Source organism: Callospermophilus lateralis, chromosome 16 (genome assembly GCF_048772815.1).
Source record: "Callospermophilus lateralis isolate mCalLat2 chromosome 16, mCalLat2.hap1, whole genome shotgun sequence".
Taxonomy (NCBI): domain Eukaryota; kingdom Metazoa; phylum Chordata; class Mammalia; order Rodentia; family Sciuridae; genus Callospermophilus; species Callospermophilus lateralis.
In genome coordinates, this window is record NC_135320.1 from 56,216,190 (window position 1) to 56,240,828 (window position 24,639).

General features: G+C 36.8%; 2 protein-coding genes, 1 non-coding gene and 1 pseudogene across 5 annotated transcripts in view; 3 read left to right on the plus strand and 1 right to left on the minus strand.

Moving 5' to 3' along the window:
- Positions 1–5,017: 5,017 nt before the first annotated feature.
- Positions 5,018–7,312, plus strand: Polr2k (RNA polymerase II, I and III subunit K). Of its 2 annotated transcripts, none has more exons than XM_076835644.2 (4): positions 5,018–5,083; positions 5,714–5,780; positions 6,177–6,269; positions 6,889–7,312. In XM_076835644.2, exons 2-4 carry the CDS (start codon positions 5,720–5,722, stop codon positions 6,909–6,911), a joined length of 177 nt encoding a protein of 58 aa, XP_076691759.1. In that variant the 5' UTR covers positions 5,018–5,083; positions 5,714–5,719; the 3' UTR covers positions 6,912–7,312. The 2 variants fall into 2 exon arrangements, with proteins under 2 accessions (XP_076691759.1, XP_076691760.1); XM_076835645.2 differs by lacking the exon at positions 5,018–5,083 and adding an exon at positions 5,364–5,530.
- A 310-nt stretch (positions 7,313–7,622) lies between these two features.
- On the plus strand, positions 7,623–9,421 carry LOC143381954 (heterogeneous nuclear ribonucleoprotein A1-like 2; annotated as a pseudogene).
- Positions 9,422–13,087: 3,666 nt separating this feature from the next.
- The window catches only part of Spag1 (sperm associated antigen 1), a 59,725-nt gene continuing 48,173 nt past the window's right edge, over positions 13,088–24,639 (plus strand). For both annotated transcript variants that reach the window (XM_076835422.2, XM_076835423.2), the window contains exons 1-5: positions 13,088–13,227; positions 14,620–14,779; positions 19,000–19,125; positions 22,920–22,984; positions 23,949–24,058. In XM_076835422.2, the coding sequence (XP_076691537.2) occupies positions 13,088–13,227; positions 14,620–14,779; positions 19,000–19,125; positions 22,920–22,984; positions 23,949–24,058 (601 nt within the window). The remainder of the gene's footprint in view (positions 13,228–14,619; positions 14,780–18,999; positions 19,126–22,919; positions 22,985–23,948; positions 24,059–24,639) is intronic.
- On the minus strand, positions 15,301–15,373 carry Trnae-cuc (transfer RNA glutamic acid (anticodon CUC)). The gene has a single exon. It is a non-coding gene; the product is annotated as a tRNA-Glu (tRNA).

Sequence of the window (24,639 nt, forward strand, 5' to 3'; positions counted from 1 at the left end):
AGACCCCAGTGGGGCGCGCGCCGCCCCGAGGCCGCCTAGCGGGCACACACACCTGTGCCCTACCCCGTCCAGCTGCCGCTCCGACCCCGCAGCTCGCGGGGTGGATGGGTGGGCGGGGACCGGGCGGCCGCCGCGGGTGCGCCCGGGAGGAGCCTCGCTCGCCCCCCAGGGGTGCCGGGCTATGGCAACCCTCAAGCCGACTTCGCGTGGGGCCGCCGCCTTTCCCTCCTTCAGTTTGAACTGCCCGCCCTGAGTAACCGCCCCGCGCCGCGCCGCCCCGCCCCGCGCCGCCCCGCCCCTTCCTCGGGCTCCGCCGCGGCCCCGCCCGCAGCCAGCCCGCAGGCCCGGCCCTCTCCCACCTACCCGACCCAAGCAGGTCGAGGCTCTTTTAGCACGCTCACTTGGGGAAGCATCTTTTTTAAAGGCTTCTGTGCTTTGCATTGCGGTGCTATTAGAAATAATGCAGGAGGGTATTCACTGGAAAAGATTTCCGGGCTCAAGTGTAAAAGCAGGTTACAAATGGAATGTGCACTCTTAGGTGAAAAGTATAGAGAGACACAGAGTAAGAGCTTAAAGGTAGGAAAGATGTGGTCACTGTATCTTTGGATAAGATTATGCTTTTTTTTTTATTAGTTAATAGTGTCCTGTTCGTATTTTTCTTCGTGTTTCTACAATGAATAGACAAGTATATAGATTTTGTAATTAGAAAACTGGAAAAAAAAAAAAAAACCCAGTGAAATGGATTCATTATTTACAGACATCCCTTATTAGGAATGGAATACACCCAAATACTTTCAATGCCAAACGTATTTTTAAACACTAATTTTCATTCAATATTTACTGGACACTTAGATGCCAGACACAGTCCTACTGCTCTTAGCAGCTTCCTCCTTGTCTTGTTTTGGCTTCTTTTCCTTGGCCCATTCCTTAGGCAAGACCCTACCCTACTTCAGCACTTAGGTGATCATCTCAGAGTCTCATTTAGAAGCTCAACTATTGCTGGTGCTACCAACTGCCTCTTCCACAACTCTACTCTGGTGACTTTCCTCTATCTGCATGCCCCTTGGTCATCCTTAACATATCCAAAATAAAACTCACTAACAAATACTCAACTCAAATTTCCTGCCAGTTAATGGACTAGGTACTGAGAGAGAAAAAAAAAAAGATAAGGCAAGCAGTCACTGGTTTTAGGGGCTAATGGTTCAGTGCGGGTACTATTATAGAAGAATAGCAGTGGCACAAAGGAAAGAGGGACCTACTGATGCTACTGGAGAAAAGGGTGCAATGCTAACTTCCAATGACCATGTCAGATAGATTTTGATGGACAGATGGCATAAAAGGTACACAACATGAAATTCCAAACTCAAAATAATCAAGAGCAGGAAATTGAGAGCTGGGCACATTAGAAAAACTGTAAATAATCTGTTATAGCTGAAAAACAAGATATACCAGAGGATAGCACAAGAGAAAATTCTTGAAAAGGGGTAGAGCCAAGTCATGGAGAGTTACGGATGCATGTTAAGAATCTGAAGTTTATTCCCGAGGCAGTGCAGAGCATTTTAGAAAAGCCCCTGTGGCAGCATGAAGTACAGAATGAAGACAGGTGAGGGTGGCTTCAAGGAAGCTACTGCGTCACTCTGGGACACAGTGGGAATGGAGAAGAACCTGGCAGAATCCACCGCTTGTGACTTTGGGTGAGGGGAGTGTTAGAGAACAGGCATGGGGGAAAATAAGATGGATTTAGTGTGAGGTTAAGATGAAGTACATGTATGAATTCAGGTAAGGAATTGATGGAGTACACATCATTCAAGAGCACCTGTCTGAGGCCTCCCATGCACTCCCCCACACAGTGAGTAGTATGCTCCCTAGCTCTTCAAACAAATGTTACAACTATTTCACCCTTCCTTGCTTGGCATTTGCCATCCTCCTTCTCTACTGAATATTCCCAAGCATTTTGTCACCTTCTAAAATGTGATGTTGTCTACTTATTTTTTTAATGTTTGCTACTCATCCTCACCCAATGCAAATAGGGTGGGAATTTTGCCTATCGTTAAATATAATCCACATCACCTCCAAATATCATTCAAACATTGCTCTTTTCTTCCTCCAGTTAATTTATTTTCCAGAGATACTTTAATTGTAAGTAAAAAATAAAATACCATGGAACTTTTGTGGTAAGTTAAGAAAGAATAATTTTCATCACTCCCTGCACACACACAAAAAGAAAAAAAATTCCTTTCCAGGAATTTTTCCAGAGGTAGCCACTTAACTAAATTTTTATATTCTTTACCCACCCGTCTTTTGCTTTTTTTTTTCCCTTTCTTGTTTTTGAGCACCATTCCATCATCAGAATTCCCATAGGAATTCTAGAATACACCTTCTTTCCACAAGATCTAATGCTTCTTTATGTGACCAATCAATAAAGTATAATGGGAGATTTTCCCATTGACCGTGGCATTCAAGCAATGCCAATTTAATAAGTAATTATGATCAAGGAAAAGGAAAGAGGGAAATTCGCCTGGGGTGGGGGAGTGGATAGCATCTTATTATCTCTATAACCATATTCAAAAGAGTTAAAATCCCTCATGTCCAGGATGGCAAGACAACTACTCTCATTAGGAGAGAGATGTCTGACACGTAATAAGGGCTCAAGAAAAGTTAGCTTTTTCATCATCATTGTTAATAGGTAATAGGGTTGAGGGTGTGGTTCAGTTGTACAGCATTTGCATGTGTGAGGTCCTGGGTTCAATCCCAGACCCAGACCCCCCAACCTTCACCAAAAGATAATAGGGTAGCTTCCATGAAGCTAAATTTAGATCCTAACTGCTTACTGCTATTAGGAAAGAAGGCCTTCGATTGTGAACTAGCACCAAAATGAACTCTTGTGGAAATTCTGGATCTCCTTACTATGCCTTGTTATTGTCACACCATTCTGAAGGATCTTCAGATCCATTTATATTCTACCTGTATTGATCCATTCTGATTGCTATAGATTGATTTGTTTCACAGACATCTTGATACTTGGAGTTAGAATCTAGGATAGCTTGCAAATGTGAAATCTTCGCTTTCAGGATCACTCCGTTATCCTTGTCTTATGATAAAAACAGTCTTCTTTAATATTTCTTGTGGAGAAGAAATATCCCCTTGTATTGGATTATCTCTTTGGTTGACAGAAGTATTTCATAACAGGGCTGATGGTCAAAATATTTATGCTGTTAGTCTGTGGGTAAAGGAAAAAGCAGGGAACTGATACTTTTCTGGAAATTTCTGTTTTTAATTTTAAATTAATTTCCTCTGAAAATTTCTATTTTTAACGTATTAGTATTATTACTACTTCTCCTATTAATACTATTATTAATTGCAGTGCTGGGGGTTTGAACCCAGGGCTTCACACATGCCAGGCAAGCACTATACCATTAAGCTACACTTCAAGTCCTGGAAATTTTTAAATTAGCATCTAGGATGACTATAAAGATCAAGTCAAATCTCTCAAGCTGTTCTGTGGAGATGCAACCACTATTTGAACTCCTGGAAGTAAAAAGTGAAGCTCGAAGTTCTTAAGATGCTGGATGGAGAACTGGAAAGGAACATAGCCTGTTTAATAAGATAATAAAAACATGGTGCATGTCAGGAGAAAAAAAGCCTACTACTTTGATTAACTTTATAATGGTTTTTAACAACCGATTAAAATACTTGTGGCCGGGCGCAGTGGGTACGCCTGTATTCCCAGGACTCCGCAAGGCTGAGGCAGGAGGATCCTGAGTTCAAAGCCAGTCTCAGCAATGGCGAGGCACTAAGCAACTCAGTGAGACCCTGTCTCTAAATAAAATACAAAAAAAAAAAAAAAAAAAAGGGTGGGGGTGGGGGGGCTGGGGATGTGGCTCAGTGGTCGAGTGCCCCTGAGTTCAATCTCCAGTACCAAAAAAAAAAAAATTCTCAATTCGAATAACTTCATTTTCTTTGCCCTATTAACAAGTATAAACAGAATTTTCAGTGAGAACTTTTATTTTTGAAAGAATGCACCTCCACTTAACAATTTTGTTATTCTGTGGACGAATACATGGGGCGGAGAAAGGGAAACTAACGTGATCAATATCTCTTAGATCAGAGCAACAATGAGAGAAATAGCTGCCCTCATGGGGTCTTTGCTTTAAAAGAGGCCTAGGACAAAGCCAGAAACCAAAAAACGAAAGCAGGCAAAGGACGGGAAGCTGCTGCAGCACTGCCCGGAGCACAGGTCTCAAACATCTGAAAAACGTAACTGGAAAGTGTTAGGTTGGTGGTGGCGACTTAGTGGCAATTTAGAACAAAGCAGCCCACCCCGGAATGCCGGCGGAAATGCCTGTCAATCAGCCATATCTCCTGACTAATGCCTGTCAATCAGCAGGACCCCCTGGTCAATTCTGGAGTTCAGCCAACTCCCCTGACCAACTCCCAGGGGGCAAGGGACCCTAAAAACATCTTTTCCTGTCCCAAGCCCTTCCCTTCCTGCTGTAAGCCCCATAAAAGTCCAGTCGGGTTGAGCTTCCACGCGGTTTCTCCTCAGACCCTTCCCCTGTCCCCTCTGTGGGTCTGATCGAGTTCTGAGGGAGTGATAGCTCAATAAAGCCTGTTCAGCGGCCCTTTTAAATCTACCTCCTTTGGTCGCTGCCTGCCCCGCCTGATCTGACAGAAAGTGCTTTTATATGTGAAAATACTGGTAGTTCTTTCTACGTAAACTAGAATAATGGCTAGGTTGGGTTCTACCCACATTTGTCATTTTCTCTTCTATCCCTCTGCCCTTCTAGAAGTTTTACTTCTCTACCAACTTCCTTAGTCGGAAACACAAACCTCTTCGGCTTGCAAAACCATTAAAATGCTTTGTTTCCCTCAAAGACGAAAATAGCTACAAGCGAAACACATCTCAATCTAACATAAAAACGCGTACGCTTTACCGCCTTTGCGCAATGCGCGTTCCCAGGCCTCTGTGAGGCGGAAGAGGCGAAGACACCTCTTTGCGTCATACGCCGGCGCCGGAAATTGGCTGCGACGCCGCGACGATTGGTGTTCTGTTTGGAAACGCGGGGAAAAGTCTGCGTGGTGTGTAAGTATGTTTCTTGGGGTTTGGGGGGTAGGTATTTGGGCCAAAAGTTTTTGGTGTCTATATGCTAAAAAGATCTCGGGTGGGATCAGTTTTGGGCGGGGTGCAGAATAAATCGATGCTGCCGTCATTTCTCTAGTTTCTTTTAGTTAGCTATTAGGAGTTATTATTTTCCCCCTTGGGTTAGACTGTTTCTCTGACAGTTTTTTATTTTTATTTATTTTTTTTTGGTTTTGCTTTTCTTCCAGCTAAAATTGAAAATATGGAACATATGTCAAATGAAAAACGGGAGTCAGCTGAAGCTCTTTGCCGTTTTGTAGCTGAGTGATAGATTCTGCGCAAATTAATTTTCTAAACGGCAACTTTTTCATCTCTAAAACAAGAGTGATACATACTAGGATTATTGTGAGGATTATAATGAAATAACATGCATAAAGTGTTTATTAACGTGTGAGTTTTGGGTGAGGTTCAATACTTTGTGTGTTTCATCCTTTAGACCTAATCTGTAGTATTTGGGAAAGAAGCACAGATTAGGAATTGACATCATCTTTTTAGCTTCAGGGGAAAATGGGGATTGGTTGGTTTTTTGAGAAGGCCCTTTGAGATATTTAATATTTGAGTTTGTGATTTCAGGTAGGAATGGACACTCAGAAGGACGTTCAACCCCCAAAGCAGCAGCCAATGATCTATATCTGTGGAGGTAAGAGTAGCATTTAGGTAAAGTAAGAGTGTTTTCCTTATTTTTTTTCCTTGAAATTATTGCATTTATTATTTCCTTAAATGGATTACTGGTCTTTAAAGTTATAAAGTAGAACACTTTTTAGCAATCCTATTATCTTTTGGTGGGGGATGGGAGAAAAGGGAGGAGGAAAAAAAAAAAACCAAACCTCCTATTAAGACTTCATGTTTTCACCCAGAAAAAGTGCATTGCCCACAACTCTTACCTACTTACTATATTTCGTAATAGCAGCCTACTCTTCAGTTTCAGTATATCTTAGTGTTTTGGGTTGTCTTGGATAAAAAATAGAGTTAAGATCATTTTCTTGTTTGCAACGTTTTCCTTTTAGGCATTGATTAAGTGTGTTTTCTTTTCCAGAATGTCACACAGAAAATGAAATAAAATCCAGGGATCCAATCAGATGCAGAGAATGTGGATACAGAATAATGTACAAGAAAAGAACTAAAAGATGTATCCTTTTAACTATGGTTTATAAATATGATGAGGAAATTAATGTTGGGGTTGGTAATACTAAGTTCTGCTAACATAGTAATAACTTTTGGATTACTTTGAAAACAAACACAAGTAACTTTTTTTATACCATTGTATAGACTCATAGTATTCAAATACCAGTTGATTTTGGTTCTCATAAATATTTTTCAGGGATTCTAGTGTTTATAGAAGTTCTCATTCTTGAGCTTGAGTTTATGGGCAAACTAAATTATACAAGGATAAGTAGAAATATTGTATGGAAAATACAAATTAGCCCAAATACTGAGAGTGAACTATTAATGTAATAATGAACCAATTCTTAAAAATCAATGTTATCACCTTTAACATTCCTTTAGTATTTTTTGATGTATTAGTCTTTTACATGGAAAAAGTACTCATAAAAATTGAAGAAAAAATTTAGATAATTTTCTGTTGTCATAGTAATTACTAAATTCCATTTTATTTATTTAATTATTTAATGGTATATTTTACATTAAACAACAAATAAGCTTATTGCAAAGAAAAAGTGATTTTCTTGGAAGCCTGAATCTTATATAACTTTTAAGTATCCTTTTGTCCTTAACTTACTTTCACACAGTGGTGGTTTTTGATGCTCGGTGAAACATGGGAATTCAGAGGAGTGTCTTCCTTTGTACCTGGATTTGACCCTTGAATGTTTCTCGTTATTATACAGCTTTTCATTTAGCACACTTATCTTATGAATACAACTGTATATAAATAATTCCATTTTATTTCATTTTCCAAGTCAAATTGTGTTTAGGTATCAGTGATTTGTGTAAAGACTCTTGTTTAATTAAATGACTTAATTTATTGTATTATGTGATCAGACACAAAATGAAAAATTAAAATTGCTTCCCCAAATCACACTTTTAATTAAACACTTTTAGAAATGCAAGTTTCTAAAGTCCTGTAAAATTCTGATGAAAGAAGTTCCTTGGAAACCATAATTATATGTTGTGAACTGTTGGTAAACTCTCTAGCATTATTTGGTACAGATTAAACTAGTCTACTTGCTCTCAGTATAAAGATATAAAAAAATTCAAAACTAGTAGGTAGATTCAGAAATGAATAGACATAAAGGAATAGCTGAGAATGTGTAAAAATAAGTTGCTTCACATATACAGGGTATATGCATGCCTACCCTTCTGAAATAAGTTCTGTATAGAAAATTAGTAGATACTTGAGTAGAAGACTGAAAGATTAGAAGGAGCATTACTGGAATAGGGGAAAGAGCCAGTGTAAAAGCTATGGGGCAAACTGTGAACTTGCTTTGTTCCCACTTCAAAATGAAGCACATGTGACTTACACTTCATGAACAGTGAGATAGTGGAAAAAGGTGAGGTTGCATTTTTGCCACTGGATGCCACCAAGAAAGCATTGTTAGTCTTCCTACTACCATCATCTCTAAATCAGAGTCCCCACAGCACCTGAACATCTGCAGAAGCTATTCATCAAAGGGCTGAGCTTTGAAACAACTGATGAGAGTCTGAGATGCTATTTTGAGTAATCGCGAACACTTATGGACTGTGTGGTAATGAGAGACCCAAACATCAAGTGCTCCAGGAGCTTTGGGTTTGTCACTTATGCCACTGTGGAGGAAGTGGACACAGCCATGAGTGCAGGACCACACAAGATACATGAAAGAGATGTGGAACCAAAGAGAGCTGTCCCAAGAGAAGATTTTCAAAGACCATGGGCATACTTAACTGTGAAAAAGACCTTTGTTGGTGGCATTAAAGAAGTCACTGAAGAACATCACATGAGATTATTATGAACAATTTGAGAAAACTGAAGTTATTGAAATCATGACTGAGGCAGTGAAAAGACGAGGGCTTTTGCTTTTGTAACTTTGGATGACCATTACTGTGGATAAGATTGTCGTTCAGAAATACCAAATTGTGAATGGCCATAACTGAAGTGATGAAAGCCCTGTCAAAGCAAAAGATGGCTAGTGTTTAATTTAGCCAAAGAAGTCCAAATCTTGGAAACTTTGGTGGTTGTAGAGGTATAGAAGTAACAGTTTTGGTCTTGGAGAAAACTTGAGTGGTTGTGTTGATTTTGGTGGCAGTGGGGATGGCTACAATGGATTTGGTAATGATGGAACCAATTTTGGAGGTGGTGGAAGCTCATGTAATTATTTTGGCAGTTACAACAATGAGTTTTCAAATTTTCGACCCACCAAGGGTGGAAACTTTGGAGGCAGAATCTCTGGACTCCTTGGTGTTAGAGGCCAATAGTTTGCTAAATCACAAAATCAAGGTGGCTATGGTGGTTCCAGCAATAGCAGGAGCTATGACAGTGGTAGAAGGTTTTACTACTGCCGGGAAACAGCTTAGCAGAACAGGAGAGCCAGAGAAGTGACAGGGAAGCTATAGCTACAGATTTGTGAACTTATCTAAGCACAGTGGTAGCAGGGCCTAGCTGCAACAAAGAAGAAATGATTTAGACAGTACTCATATGTATAGACAAAAAAACTTGACTGTATTTGGGATAAATTGTATAACAGGTCATCTTAGTTTCTGTTCTGTGGAAAGTGTAAAGTATTCCATCAAAGATTTTAATGTAGACTTTTTTCCCCCACCCATGCTGTTGATTGCTAAATGTTAGTCTGATCATGATACTTAATAAATGTGTCTTTAAAAAAAAAAAAATGAGGTTGCAGAGGTGGGCAGAGGCCAGTTCATTTAGGGCGTTGTGATAGGAATCTGCTGGGACAGCAAGCAGAAGAGTGACACGAGACTTAAAAAATTGGGCTGGGGTTGTAGCTCAGAGGTGAGCACTCACCTTGCACGTGCAAGGCCCTGGGTTCAATCCTCAGCACCACATAAAAATAAACAAAACAAAGATATTGTGTCCAACTACAAATTTAATTTTTTTTTTTTTTAAATTATACTTGCTGTTGTGAGAATGGACTGCATTAGGACATTTGGCAGCGAAGAAAACTGGGCTGGAGTGTTAGCTGTAGGGAATGAGAAGTAGCTGATTGTGGGACATGCTTTGAAGTTGAGTAATAGAACACATTGATAGATTGGATAGTAAAGACCCCAGTATGGGAATTTGTGTAAGGCTTTGGGTACAGATACTCATACTACCCTGTTAGCTGGCTATATCAGGCATAGCTATCTCCTTGTTTCTTGGATATAATATTTTAATCTCTAAAGATTGTAATGGTAATTTTCATTTTCTTACCTAGTCCATTTCCTTCAAGTTGCTTGTTTACTCAGCATGCATCTATACATAATTATAACCAGAATAAAACATTAAATATGAATGAAAAGAAAATTAGAAGGCATGTGAATTAAAACCATTCCTCAAATCTTAAAAGGAATTTTTTTTTCCTCTGCTGGAAATACAATAATATGAAGTTGCAGTGGGCTGAGTAAGACTTAGGGCATAATTTTTTGTTTCATTTGTTTTTTGGTTTTAGTAACAGAGATTGAACCCAGGGGCACTTAACCACTAAGCTACATCCCTGCTTCTTTTTATTTTTTGAGTTTGCTGGCTGGAGTGAAGTATGAAATTACTTCACAGGACCTGGAACATGTGATGTGTTCATGACAAATAATTTAATAAATGAGCCTGCAAATTATTGTAAAGTTGGAAGCTATGTCTATAAACATGCAAATTTAAGATTCTCCAGCACTACCAATGGAAACAATTTTAAAAAATCAAAAGATTTAGTATTCGAATTTTTACCACTAACAGTCTCTGCTATGTCTTAAAGTGCAAAAGGAAAAAGATTTTTTAAAAATTTCTGTAATATGCCTCACGTTGTACATTTTCCAGCCATTTTAACTAGTCTGAAATTTATTTTTTAACATTTCTCCACTTGATTTCTATTGTTTTATTAATATGACTCGTATTATGTCTTATTAACCTTTGTATACCAGCACTCAGTGCCCGACTCAGCCGGCACTCAGAAAATGTGAAATGCATAAAAAGAGAATCTAGTCTTTCATTTATTTAAAAGAGAGGATATAATAGGTTGCAATGCAGACTCTAAATTTTTAGTTACGTTTTTATAGTTAAGTAGGAGTAGATACCTATTTAACATAGGAGTATAGTAGTCCAGGATAACAGCAGTAACAGCGTTTTAACTCAAAGGAGGGGGGTGGGGAAATAACCTCACATTTCAACTTGAGCTCTAAGGGTCTTTTTCCCCATGAGGGGTATGAAGCTGGGAGCTGTAAGGCCAATCGTCGGGATGGCAGGTGCAGGGCAGCCAATCATACTGCAGAGGTCCTGCCGATGGCCCACCCCTCGCCTCTCGCGGTTGGGTCCGGCCGCCAGCTACACGCCCCTTTTGTAGCTCTGGCTTGGCGTGGCTGCAGTGTCCGCCGCAAAGTGCTGGATCTGAGACCCGGTTGAATGCTGGTGAGTACCTGCCCATCAGGAATAACGTACATCTTATCACAGCCCTTCCTCCGGGAGCGAGACTGAAAGGTCGAGGCAGAGAACAAAATCCCCCCTCGCACTGGAGTAAGGAGCGTGAGGAGAGATGAACGTCCTTCTTGGTGGGGGGAAACAAACCCGAGCGCTTTCCAGGTCACCAAGCGTGATGAGGGATGTTGGGTCGGGATCTCAGGACGGGAGTTCCTGGAGTTGGCCAGGCACTTCAACCCTGATGGTCAAAGCCAGGGGCTAGACAGCAACTTCAGAGGGTTTACTCCAGGACCAGCCCCTAATCCTGTTGTGCCTCCGGCCTCGCGTACATAGAAACCGTTGTCATGGCTGGAGGATGCCGTTTACTTTTGGTCTCCGGCTGCAGGGGGCGCTCAGCCTGGTGAAGGCTGAAAAGACAGTGCCTCGGTGGAAGATGCCCAGGTTTTCGCGTTGCTAGGGTTACCACCAATTGTTTGCACTGGAGTTATTACACATAAACTCATGAGGAAATGTGGAAAGTGGATGTGTGTCATAACGAAGAAGAAATTAAATCCAGCTAGGACCAAAGATTTTCCTAATCGAAGTCAAAAACTGCAAAGATGTGCAAGTTCTTAAGAGAGCAAATAAAGTATCATGCTTTTCGGAACTTGAGAACATTTAGTAATCCTGAGAACATGTATCCTATAGAAAAAAATTGAAAAAGCATGTAAGACACAGAGGAAAGTCACACTGAAAGAAATACTTATATAAATTAAAACTACTTGTTTTTAAAATGGTCATTCAGTAGGTTTTAGTGCAGTGTTTTTTTAAAAAAGTGACCTCTGATATACTTTGCAACCATATGCATTTATATGTGCACATAATTTTCATTTCATAGACATGAAATAAAAATTTTTTATAATTTTTATAAAATTTATAATTTTTTAAATGTTGTAGTCCAGGTAGTACTTTTAAAAATTCAATTCTATCTCATGTATCAATACTGATTATTACTCATTAATTTCATGAGTTGACACCTGCAATTTGAAAAGCACTAATAGGATGGTATGTGGGCTCAGTAGTTAGCCTACTCGTATTCATTTCCTCAGTTCACTTGTCAACTTGTTTATCTGTAAAAGGGGAGCAATTATTATTATTTTATTTATTCTTTGGTAGTTTTGGGGATTGAATCTGGGCCTTCACATATGCTGGGCAAACATGACCACTGAGCTGTCACATCCCAGCTCTGGGAGTAGTTATTATCATCCATCATGAGAGTAATTTTGAAGATTAAGTAAGATAATCTAGGGTACATGGTAATTTAACCCCATAAATGTTAACTGTTATTATTGCTCTTTACTTTAAACCTATCTGACATAGAAGTTGAAGGACTAAATAAGGTAATATATGTAGAACATGTCCATATACTTAGCAAGTTGCCCAACACATTAAGAACTAAGTATTTGGGCTAGGATTGTAGATCAGTTGGTAGAGTGCTTGCCTGGTATGTGTGAGGCACTGGTTTCCATCCTCAACACCACATAAAAATGAAATAAAAGTATATAAAAAGGAACTAAATATTTGTTGTTATTTTAGCAACACTATAATAGCAGCACTATTATCAGTGAAAGTGTCCAAGAACTCCTTATTTCTAATTCAATTCAGAAAGTCTTTCTTAAGGGTATACAGCACTACTTGTATTAGTCCTAAAGCTATGAGGATGGGTAAGCTCTCTTACAATTTGGGCGGGAAGATAAAGAAACATAATTAAACTATGTGCAATGTTCTGTAAGAGTAATGTAAAGAGTATTTTAGAACACAATACTGGGAGCTGTTTATTGACAGGAGTGAGTGGTAGTGGTGGAGAATGTAAAGAGGAAAGGAATGGAAAAGGAAAAAAACTACAGAAAGGATATTATTTATGTTTGCACTGAGTCACAAACGATGATTGGGATATTAACAAACAGTATTTACTTTGAGCACCAACATCTGCTTTGTCATTGTGTCCTAGCTTTACTTAAGATAAAGTGAGAGAATCCATGTATGGCACATAGTAATTTGGCTCTGTAAATATTAGCTATTGTTATAAAAAAGAGAGAATTCAAAATGAGTAACCTTCCTCTTTGGAAAAAACATCCCACCTCCACTGGCTGTGGTGGTGAATGCCTATAATCCCAGCAGCTCAGGAGACAGAGGCAGGAGGATCGCAAGTTCAAAGCCAGCCTCAGCAAAAGTGAGGTGCTAAGCAACTCCGTGAGACCCTGTCTCTAAATAAAACACAAAATAGGGCTGGGATGTGGCTCAGTGGCCCAGTGCCCTTTTCTCTCGGAGTGTCCAGATGGTTACTACTATCCAAATTGAGCATTATTACATATGTTAGGTTCACATTTGTTTTCCTATGCTATATTTTAGCCATGACTGCCAAAGATTATCCGTCATTGTGGGGCTTTGGAACAACGAAAACATTTAAAATTCCCATTGAACATTTGGATTTCAAATATATTGAAAAATGTTCAGATGTTAAATACCTGGAAAAAATTCTTTGTGTACTCAGGTAAGCATTTAAAAACCATATCATGCTTTACTATGCCAGTTTTAACTATGTTGTGGCCTTCTAAAAGTTAAAGCAACAATAAAAATATTGAGGAAAGTTTTCAAATATTGAGATGATTGTTTTTGCCTATGGTGGTTTTGACCCTTTGGTTAGTTTGGAGGGTTCCGGTGAGGTCTACTTACAGCATGAGACTTAGCTAATTGGTATCCAAGGGGGCATTTTTCTTGCTTCCTCCACATCTACTAGGGAAAGGTAAGGCAGTTGTGAAAGTAGCCATTAGGAGGTAAGTTGTCTCACCAGCCGCCGCTGACACTTGGTACTTTGCACTTCTGTTCTCTGACAGCAAAGGAAGGTGACTCACTGTAAGCTGAGGACGGTGGGGAGGTCCAAAGGTGAGATCAGAAAACAGAGTTAGGGTCTTCCTAGAATAGATGATTTATCAAATTTTAATATACATACATGTGGTTGTTAAAAATTATAAGTTTGAGGGTCTTGTTCCCAAAGATTTTGCTTTAGGAAATCAGGGGTGGAACACAGAAATAAGCGAGCCGATTGATTGTCAGGCAGTGGTCAAGGAACCCACTTCTAGAAACACTGCCCTGTGGAGTACGAACCTGGGACACCTATTTTGAATTTCTTGAGGTGTTTTCATTTGGCGAGCAGAACTCTGTTGCAGAAGGCACCTGTGGAGCATGAAACTTCCTGTTCAGGACTCAGTAGTATCATTATGGCTCTAGAGTAGTTCTTGTATTTCTTGCCTCTGACTCTCGTCCTTCACTGTTCGTTCCTTTTCCTCCTTCATCACCTTTAGCTTCCTGTCCTCCCTGTCAGAGTTGATGTAATACCTTATCATTTTTTAAGTAAAAAAGATAAAAAATCATATTGTTTCCCCTTTGTTTTTCTAGGTAGAATATTGTCATATTTGCCTAAATATAAATATAAATATTTGAGGAAATATGACAATAAGAAACTTATGAGATGAGGGAATTTGAAAGCTACAATTGTAATGTTAGTTCTAAGAAATTCTGTGAATAGCCCACATTCTTTCTCTGCTTGTCTCTAGTATTGAATTTACATGTATGTTTAAAATTGCTTCATATACAAAATGAACATGTGTGTTAAATAGGGGAGAAAATATTATGTATTCAGCTTACAAAGTGTGTGATGGAATTGGCTTTCTTTGGAGTTCCTTTTTTCCTCTCTGAGTCATTCTGAAGATCAACAAATAAAACATGGAGTTTTTACTAGTTGAGATAACAGACCAGCCTTCAGCCTTGTGCAGCTCCTGAGATCTCCTCAGAACATCTGGGCTCCAAGAACCCAGCTTGCAAACCACTTGTCTAGAGGATCTTTAAATAAAGTCTAACTCTAAAATTATAAATATTTTTAAAGGTCTGGTGAGGAAGGATATTATCCTGAACTTACAGAATTTTGTGAAAAGCGCCTTAAAGGCTTGGCTCCTAAAAGCAGAGCCTTGAGGAAAGATAAGCCTGCAGCAACAGCATCCAGTTTTACAGAAGAAGAATGGGAAAAAATTGATGGTGATATAAAGGTATAGAATAACACCAGTGTTTGATGAATATTGTGGTTGGCATTGTCTATATGTCAGATATACTTATCTGAAGTCCTGGGCTTATTGTTTATCAGTAAAGGTCTTTTAATGGTAATTACGTAGAAAGTATTGTTTACTTCTTAAAACCAGAAAATACTTTTTTGTATGTGTACAAATGCAATTTAAATGGCTGGGTAATATTCTATACTATAAAAGAATCATAATTTAATCAGTTTCTCTAGATAGTGCCATGTAGACATGTTTGTTTATGGTGTTTTTGAACATTCCTGATGAAATTGTAAATTGTTACAATTCAAATTGCTTAAACAAAAGATTTGAAGATTTTTAAGGCTTTTGAATTAAATTTCTATGTTATCAGAAAAGTTTTACCTTCATACTGTCCCACCAGCAGTGTATTATAAGAATGCCCGTTTTCAGGTATTTTTCACTGGATACTGTAACGATTTTTAATCAGTTTCATGATTGAACAATTATAGGAGTTTACTTTTTTCCCTTTTGGGGGGGAATGCTGGGGATTGAACTCAGGGCATTTTGCATGAGAGGCAAGCACTCTACCAACTGAGCTATATTCCCAACCTGGGGGGAGTTCACTTTATGATTAATAGTAAAATGGAATTTTTTCACCTGTCACTTGAATTTTCTTTTATTAATGGCCAGTTTGCATCTTTGCTGATTTATTTTAATCAGTTTTATTGAGTATAATTTATATTCAATTACCAACTTTGGGGCAGGGGATGTAACTTGATGGTAGAGCACTTGCTAGTAGCACAAGGCCCTGGGTTCGATCCCCGGCACTGCCAAAAAGAAAAAAAAAAAAAAAACACCTATATAGTGTACATTTCTCTGAGTTCTTACCAATGTATATGATACATAGTGTTTCCATCACTCCAAAAAAGTTTCCTTCTGCCCTTTTGCAGTCCGCAGACCCCGTACCCTCGCCTCTGATATCACTGAATTGCTGTCAGCATATTTTGCTTTTTCTAGACTTTTAGATAAGGGTAATCACACAGAATGTTGTCTTTCGTGTCTGTATTCTTTCACTTAACATTATGCTTCTAAGGTTCATCTATATTGTTACAGGTGAATATTGAGTAATATTGAATTTTATGGATATCCCCACAGTTTGTTTATCCATTTAACCTGTTGATGAAGATACTGCCAACATGTTTTCCAAAGTGGCTGAACCATTGTGCAATTCTGTTAACAATATTTATAATTTCTAGTTATTTAACATCCTGATCAACATTATTTAATATTGTCAGTTTTGTCAGTGTTAACCTTTCTATTAGGTATTTAATGGTGTCTCATTGTGATTTTAATTTGCATATCTCTAATGACTAATGATATTGTTTTTTCATTAGCTATTTTCCATCCATCTATTTTCTTATTTGAAATATTTTTAAATTCTTTGCCCATTAAAAAAAATTGGAGCCAGATGTGATAGTGCATATCTGTAATCCCAGCAACACAGGAGGCTGAGGCAGGAGATTGCAAATTAGAGGCCAGCTTGGGCAATTTAGCGAGACTCAGAAACTTAGTAAGACTTTCACTCAAAATAAAATGTAGCTCAGAGATACAGTGTCCCTGGGTTAAGTCCCCAGTACCAATAAATAAATAAATAAATAGATAGATAAAAATTCAACAATTAGGTTGTTTGTGTTTTTATTACTGAATTATGAAGTATGTGTCCTTTATTAGGTATATGTTTTGCAAATATTTTCTTCCAAATATTTGGTTGCCTTTTTAAAAAATATTTATTTTTTAGTTTTAAGTGAACACAATATCTTTATTTTTTTATGTGATGCTGAGGATCAAACCCAGTGCCTAGGTGAGCACTTTACCACTGAGTCACAACCCCAGCCCAGCTTGCCTTTTTATTTTTATTTTTAAATAGTGTATTTGGAAGAGCAAACGTTTTTAATTTTGGTGAGATCATTTTATAGTTTGGGATTTTGTTCTATTTAAGGAATCTTTGTTTATACCAAGATCCTTAAAATTTTTCCTAGAAAGTTCAGAGTTTTAACTCTTATATTTAGGTCTATGATCTGTTTTATTTGGCAGGTAATGTATATTCAAGCACAATTTAATAAAGATTATCCTTTCCACATGGGGCTTGTTGGTACTATTGTTAAAGGTCAGTTGAGAGCTGGAGTTGTGGCTCAGTGGTAGCGCACTCGCCTAATGTGAGAGAGGCCCTGGGTTCAATCCTCAGGACCACATAAAAATAAAAATAAAGGTATTGTGTCCAGCTACAACTAAATAAACAAAATAATTTTTAAAAAGTCAGTTGACCTTGTGTGGGTTTATTTCTGACTCCTTATGTTTTGCTATTCTAAATGTCCATCTTTATTTCAATACTTCATTGTCTTGAATGTAATATTTTTACAGTAAGTCTTGAAATTCCAGCTGGGTCCTCTTTCTAAGTTGTTTTGGCTAGTCTAGGTCTTTTGCTTATCAGTTTATATAAAATAACTTTCTTCTGTTTGGATTGAGATTGTATTGAATCTTCGGATCAAGTGTGGAAGAACTGATAAAGCTATTGAGGTTTCTGATCCATGAACGTTGCATATTTCTCCATTCCTTTTTCTTTTGTCTTTATTTATTTATTTTGTGGTGCTGGGGATTGAGCCCAGGTCCTTAAAAATGCTAAGCACTTGTTCTGCCACCGAGCTACACCCCAGTCCAGGTCTTTAATTTTTTACAGAAATATCTTTTAATCTTGCATGTAGAATTCTTGAAATTTTTGTTAAATTTATTCTTAAATATTTTCTTTTATGTTATTAATTTTAATATTTTATTTCACTTCTTTTGTTCCATGAATATCACCCCAGTTATGAAATTTTATTCTTTTTTTTATTTGTAGTACAGGGCATATAACATGAAATTGACCATCTTGGCTTTTTTTTTTTTTTTTTGATTGTCATGATCCTGGGGATTGAACCCAGGGCCTCATACATGCTAAGCAAGTGCACTGCCTCTGAGCTAAATCCCCAGCCGATCTTAAGCATTTTTAAATGTAGCCCAGCTAATACATTGTTGTGGGACCACTCTCCAGAATTTTTCCTCTTGCTAACCTAAAACCCTGTGCCCATTAAACAACTCCCCATTTTCCTTTGCCCCAGTGTGTCCTTTCTTCTCTTGACCACTTCTGGAGTTGTCACCTTCTCTCCTAATTTCTCCCATGCTTTTTTGGCCACTTTCCTCATTGCATCTTACTCTCCTCCTCCTTCATAATTCCCCTTCTTTTTAAATTGCTTTTCTTTTTCTCCTCATATTTCTCCTCTTTGCCCCTTTCTCATTCTCCTGTTCTCCTGTATGGTTTGGACAGATAACATAGTTCATTGCTGAATCCCAGTGTTTGTAAGTGTCTGACAAATATAAGAACCTTTGGTGTATATATATATATATATATATATATATATATATATATATATATATGAATAATAAATAATAGACTTTCACAGATAATAAATTTCTTCAATTTTTTCCTGTCACCTTGATAATTCAGTTTAGTAAATATTGTTAAGAACCGAATATGTGCCAGACACTGAATCACAAAGATGAAGTTAAGACTAAGATTCTGCCCTCAGGGAGCTTACAGTATGGAGAAAAAACAGACAATAAATATATGACATGTAATCTTCTTGCTAATAAGTAGAATAGGAGCACTTTTAAACCAACGAGGAAGTTCAGGGAAAGCTTGCTGGAAGGGATGATAATAGGATCTTGAAAGATAAATAAGGTACGAAAGACAACAACTATGTGATATTCTTAATAAGACAGTACACTAAAAATGGTTAAGAAGATAAATTTAATATTATGTGTATTTACCACAATTATAAAGAAAAAGTAGAAAAGGTGTTCCATACACTTGTAATCCCAGGGGTATGGAAGGCTGAGGCAGGAGGATTGCAAGTTCAAAAGCCAGCCTCAGCAACTTAGCAAGGCCTTGTCTCAAAATTAAAAATAAAAAGGATCTGTGGATGTGACTAGTTGTTGATTCTCCCTGGATTCAATAATTCTGGTACAGGCCAAAAAAAAAAAAAAAAAAAAAAAGGCAGCTATTCCACATAGAATGGCATAATAAAATTGTCATCTAAAAATTGAAGTCCTAAAAAACTATGATGTATAGTTCTTTATAATGCTTGGTTAATTATTTCAAACTGTATATTTACCTTCTTTTTCTCCATCCTTATCAGAGTTGGGTGTCAGAAATTAAAAGAGAAGAAAGTAGAATGCACTTTCATGAAACTGAAACATTTCCAGGAATGAAAGATCATTTGCCTCCAGTTCGTGGTTCCAACAGCTATCTTCACATTGGCCAGGTAGATATTTTTGTTGTGGGGCGGGGCTGGTAGGTGGAGGCAGTAGTGGCGGCCCTTAAGGAGCTATCCAATCCAAGCAGAGCTGCCTGAGAGTGATGTCCTCCAGGAGAACTGGAGGTGTTTCAGCTGGTGTGTCTGTTACCTGCAGTTTTCCGTATCTCATTACTTGAAGATGAAACCAAAGTTGCATTTTCCTTTGAGGATTTGCATCTTGGATTTACTGCCTTTCCCCTTTTTCTTTTGCTGTCTTTTCTCTTTTACTCTGACCAGTTATTACTAGCATATAAGGTCCCAATCATTTGTGTGAGATTTTCAGGGAAGAATTGTATTTATCCAGTTGAGGTACAGAGGATTATCTTGTGTCATTTAATTAACTAGCAATTTAAAATAATAAGCAGGTACTTTCAAGTTTGTAGATGTCATTCCTGTTTAATGCTTCTCTGTTTTTTTTTTTTCTTTTATCCCCCTTTCTCTTTGGTTGATCCTTGCTTTGTCATGTACATCTCTCCTTTTGAACCCATGGTTTCATAAAGTAGGAGCATTTTGGGGGTTCTGATTGCATCTACCCAAGCTCAGGTTGAAACTGGGCCTCTTGGGATACAGCTGACCTTGTTGTTTCTGAAAGGATGGCTATCTGAGTCTTTTCATTCCAGGTTAACTCATTTTTGCTATTTTTGTCTTTGAGATCTTGATTTTATTTAAAAAACATCCATAGCTCTTTATCATTATGCTCTCTGATAATTTACCTTTCTGGACTTTACTCCATACTTACAAATTACATAGGTAATGAAAACTGACACCATCTATATCAATTAATTCATATTTATTTTCATCATTTTTAATTTTTTTATAATGTTTTATGGGAGTATTTTTATTTAAATTTCGAAACAGGACAAAAGGTTATAATATCTTAGTTTTATCTGGATCTTTAACATAAATTATGCCATTTTGTTTTGGTTTCTTGTTGCCTGGTGTAGGAGCTCAATCCAAGTCAATGGCTACCTATAAGGTTTTTTAAAAATTTTATTTTTAAAAATAAATTTATTTTTAATTGGTACAAAAAACATAAAAATTGTACATATTAATGGAGTAATGTAATGTTTTGATGCATGTATATATTGTGTAATATTTAAATGGGCGTAAAAATATCTCTCCTCACTTACCATTTCCTTATGGAAAACTCTTTCTGTAGCTTTTTGAAATATACAGATTATTTTTATCTATGATCATCCTAGTATGCAGCAGCACACAGAGCTGCACCTAGCTGTAACTTAGTGCCCATGAATCACCCTTTCCCTATCTCTTCCTCTTCCCACTTTTCCCAATCTCTGATAACCACATTCTACTCTATAACTGAGTTTAAATTGTACCTGTGATACAAAGACTTCACCAAACAACTTTTAAAGTATTATAGCTAGCATAATATTTTAAACAATCTTCTATTTTTTTCCTCACTGTTTTCCCTCCATTTTCTTCTCCCTATTCAAACAAGCAGTCGATTTTAGGTTCATTGTCTCAGAGGAGGGATATAGCAGGATGGGAAATAGATGGGTTGCGAATGTCTCCAATATTCACAGAGATTCAAAGAGAGCCATAAAAATGGAAGGGGCCATGTTATCAGATAATGAATGCCATATGAACAACCCAATTGTGTGAACTGGACCACTCCTTGTTAAACACATCCCCAAGAGTCCACAGAACCTTGGCACTTCACTAACTTTGGGAAAAGGTAAAACTAAGATTGAGTGTTTTCTACTAGTCCGTAGAATGAGGGCTTGAGGTAAAAAATTGTAGTAGAAGATATATATTTCTTATACTTCTGAATATATGGATTGGATTTCCATTTCTCCTCTGCTGGGAGTTCTTTTCTCTGTCTTGGTATATTGGAATTTTTCTCATCCTTCCCATCCTGGCTTCAGCAAGAAATGTAAAAATTGCTTGATATTATTTTACAGGGAAATGACTCCTATTAAACATTTTCAAGGATCATTTTAGATTTCTCCCTCTCTCTCTCTCTCTCTCTCTCTCTCTCTCTCTTTATATTGTTATGTATATATGCTCTTTAAATAAATAAGGCCCTACCATGCATGCATGATATTACATGTGTCATATTGTACATCATATATAATTAATTGTTACATAAATAAGGCCCTGGCCTACATTCTTCACTCATTAACATATGGCTAATATCAATAAAGAGAATTTCTACATAGTTTCTAATTGCAGCATAGAATTCCATCATATCCTGATTTATTTAAATCATACCCTTTTCTTATGATTCACACTAACTTATGCTAGTAGATCTCAACATTTAGCTGATAAAGCCTTACCCCACCTATAAGTTTTACTTAACATATTCCAAAGACTTATGACCTCTGGGGGTATTAAAATGTGATTTTTAAATTACATAATTAAATTTGTGATTGTTTAAAAAATTTGGTAACTCCAAATGACCATAAGTGTGAAAATGTCATGAGACCAAAAAGTTTGAACCCCACTGATAGTACAGTATGAATGAGGATGGTAATTATTGGGTGCTGTGGGAATATGTGGAAGGAGTACATGTTCTAATCTTTCAAAGCCAAAGTGCTTTGCCTCTTTGTATAATATATTAATATGATATTATTCAGTATGTGATATTCCATGTACCTAGTTCATGTCTTGAGACTCTTATTGACGTCCATTCTTTTTACTTATTAAATTATTTTGTTTATTGTGTTTGGAAAATGCATATTGTACTTTTAATATGATACTTATACACAGTAATGACTACCACAATTAAATCAATTTATGTTTACTTTTTAAAAATTCCTCAAGAGGGATTGATTCTTTGTCAAAGGTATGTCACAGAGCCACATGTGAATTTAAATACCCTTTCTAATCAGTGTAAAAATTAAGTTGTCCTACCTGTATTAGTTTCCTTGGGCTGCTATAATAAAATAACACAAAATGGCTTAAAAGAAGAGAAATATATTCTTTCTAGTTCTGGAGGCTAGAAGTCAGTCTAAAATGAAGGTATGGGCAGGACCATGCTCCCTTTAAAACCTATGGGGGAGGATCCCTCCCTCCTCTTAATTGTAGGTACAAGGAAGAGTCCCTCTTTTTCTTTTCTGATGAGGAGGCTGTAAGATTATAAATCCAAATTGATGTGGCTAAGTTTCCTACTACATAGAGAATATAAGTTGCTATAGAGGAAAATGAAATTAGCAGGTAGAAAGAAGATAAAGGCAGGAGAGAGAGAGAGAGAGAGAGAGAGAGAGAGAGAGAGAGAGAGGACGCTGGAGAAAGGGCACAGGAATACCTTTATCTAGAAGTACCCTACCTTTTCTTAAGTTTGTTTATATTCGCCAATAGTTTATTCTTTTAAAATTGAATTAGTCCAAAGTGGGTATCTGTCATTGCAACCAAACAGTAGAGCAAACTAGTGATTCTTGTTTCTCCAATGCCTAGATTTTGCAAGAACGCATCAGAGTTTAGTATCTTTTTATTATAAGAAAATAATTAATGATCATGTGTGAGTTTTCAAGTTATATGTGTGTGTGTGTGTGTGTGTATGTGTGTATGAATGCTTAAATGTCTATAGATTTTCCCAGAATTAACTAAGAATTTAAAATCCTTTCTTTTGTCTGCTGTATATTATTGTATTAGGATACCAAGATTGTCATAACTTTAGGGGTACTATTTTTCTGATCCCTTCCATTTGCATATCTTAATCTAATCACATTATATTTACACTAAAACCTGCTAATTTTAGATAAAATATGTCTCATAAAATATGAGTTTTTTTCTTTTAGGAAAAACATTCTAAAAATAGACCAGCTAAAAAGAAAATTCCAAGAGATTATGCAGAATGGGATAAGTATGTTTTATATTTTATCTTTGAAAAATTCTTTTCCAATCAATACTGTAACTTAAGACAAATATTATGTACCTTAATATCTCAAGGGTACCAAATTATTTTAATAGACTACAAAGAATATCTAGCCTAAGCACTTCTGATCTTGTTTTTCATAGGAAGAAAAAAAAGACTACATCCTTTTGTGTATAAAATCAACCAAAAATAAATAATGCTGTCTTTATATTCATCAAAAAAAGTACAAACGTTTTAAATAGAAGGAAATTACTCACAATTTTAATTACAAGGTTCCAAACATATTTCATCTGATTAATATTTAAATCCTTACTTAATAGCATGTTTTCTTAAGAAGGAATGTAAATTACTTGAAAAACAAACCTATTATGCATTTTTTTGAATATGCATCAAAAAGACACAAGCATCCCTAATGTGAAAAGCTCCCAAATCTGAACTTTTTAGCACTGACATGATGACTCACATAGAAAATTCTACATTGTAATACTGAGTGTCATGCACAAAATTATTAAAAATATTAAGTGGGGTGCAGTGGCTGAGGCATGAGAATCTCGAGTTCAAAGGCAGCCTTAGCAATTTAGCAAGGCCCTAAGCAACTCAGTGAGACCCTCTCTCTAAATAAAATACAAAATAGGGCTGGGGATGTGGTTCAGAAGTTAAGTGCCTCTGGGTTCAGTTCCTGGTACCAAAATTAAAAAAAAATTATGTTCAGGCTATGTGTATGAGGTGTATATATAAAACAAATTTTGTGTTTTTTCTTGAGCTCCATCCCCAAAATAATTCCATTATGTATATGCAAATACTTCAAAATCTGAAAAAAAAATTTGAGATATGAAACACTTCTGGTCCAAAGAGATATCTAGTCTGTAATACAAATAAAGAATATCAATAACAATTTTATTTTCTTACTTGTATTGTTATTTTCTCAGTTTTGTTTTTTTTCCCATTTAAGATTTGATGTGGAAAAAGAATGCTCAAAAATTGATGAAGATTACAAAGAAAAGACTGTATTTGACAACAAGTCACATTTGTCTAAAATTGAAAGAAAAGTAGACACAGCAGGTAATGGGGAAACATAAGAATAATTTAGTAGTCTTCAAATTTTTAAATTATAATAAAAACTGTTCCCCTGGAAGATATTGTCTTTGAGTGCTACACAGTTTTTCATTAAAAATTTGTGGATTTTCTTTATCAAGTTTATTTCTATCTTTTAACTACTTTATGTGAATAATAGTTATAATAAATAAATGTAGTAAGACTTCAAAATATAAATGTATTTTTCTTACTGCAATTTGTTTTTTTTTTTTTAGTTACAGATAGACCCAATACCTTTATTTAATTTATTTATTTTTATGTGGTGCTGAGGATCAAACACGCCAGGCAAGTGCTTTATCACTGAGCCGCAATCCCAGCCCTCTGCAATTTGTTTTTGTTCCTTTTTTTTATCCTCTCTTTCCCAGAAATTTCTCACATTTTTCTTATTTGCCCCAAACAAAAAGATAAGAGTTTTCATTTAAAGTCCATAGATGACTTTTAATGAAATCAATTATAAAAATAGGGACTGGGGATATAGTTTAGTCGATACAGTGCTTGCCTTGCATGCACAAGGCCCTGGGTTCAATCCCCAGCACCATAAAAACAAA

Bases quoted from the DNA above. Each gene is read 5' to 3' on its own strand.
- Polr2k (XM_076835644.2), top strand. From the start codon at position 5,720: ATGGACACTCAGAAGGACGTTCAACCCCCAAAGCAGCAGCCAATGATC. The intron at 5,781-6,176 runs GTAAGAGTAGCA...TTTCTTTTCCAG, and splicing joins AATGATCTATATCTGTGGAG to AATGTCACACAGAAAATGAA. The intron at 6,270-6,888 runs GTATCCTTTTAA...ACTTTCACACAG, and splicing joins CAAGAAAAGAACTAAAAGAT to TGGTGGTTTTTGATGCTCGG.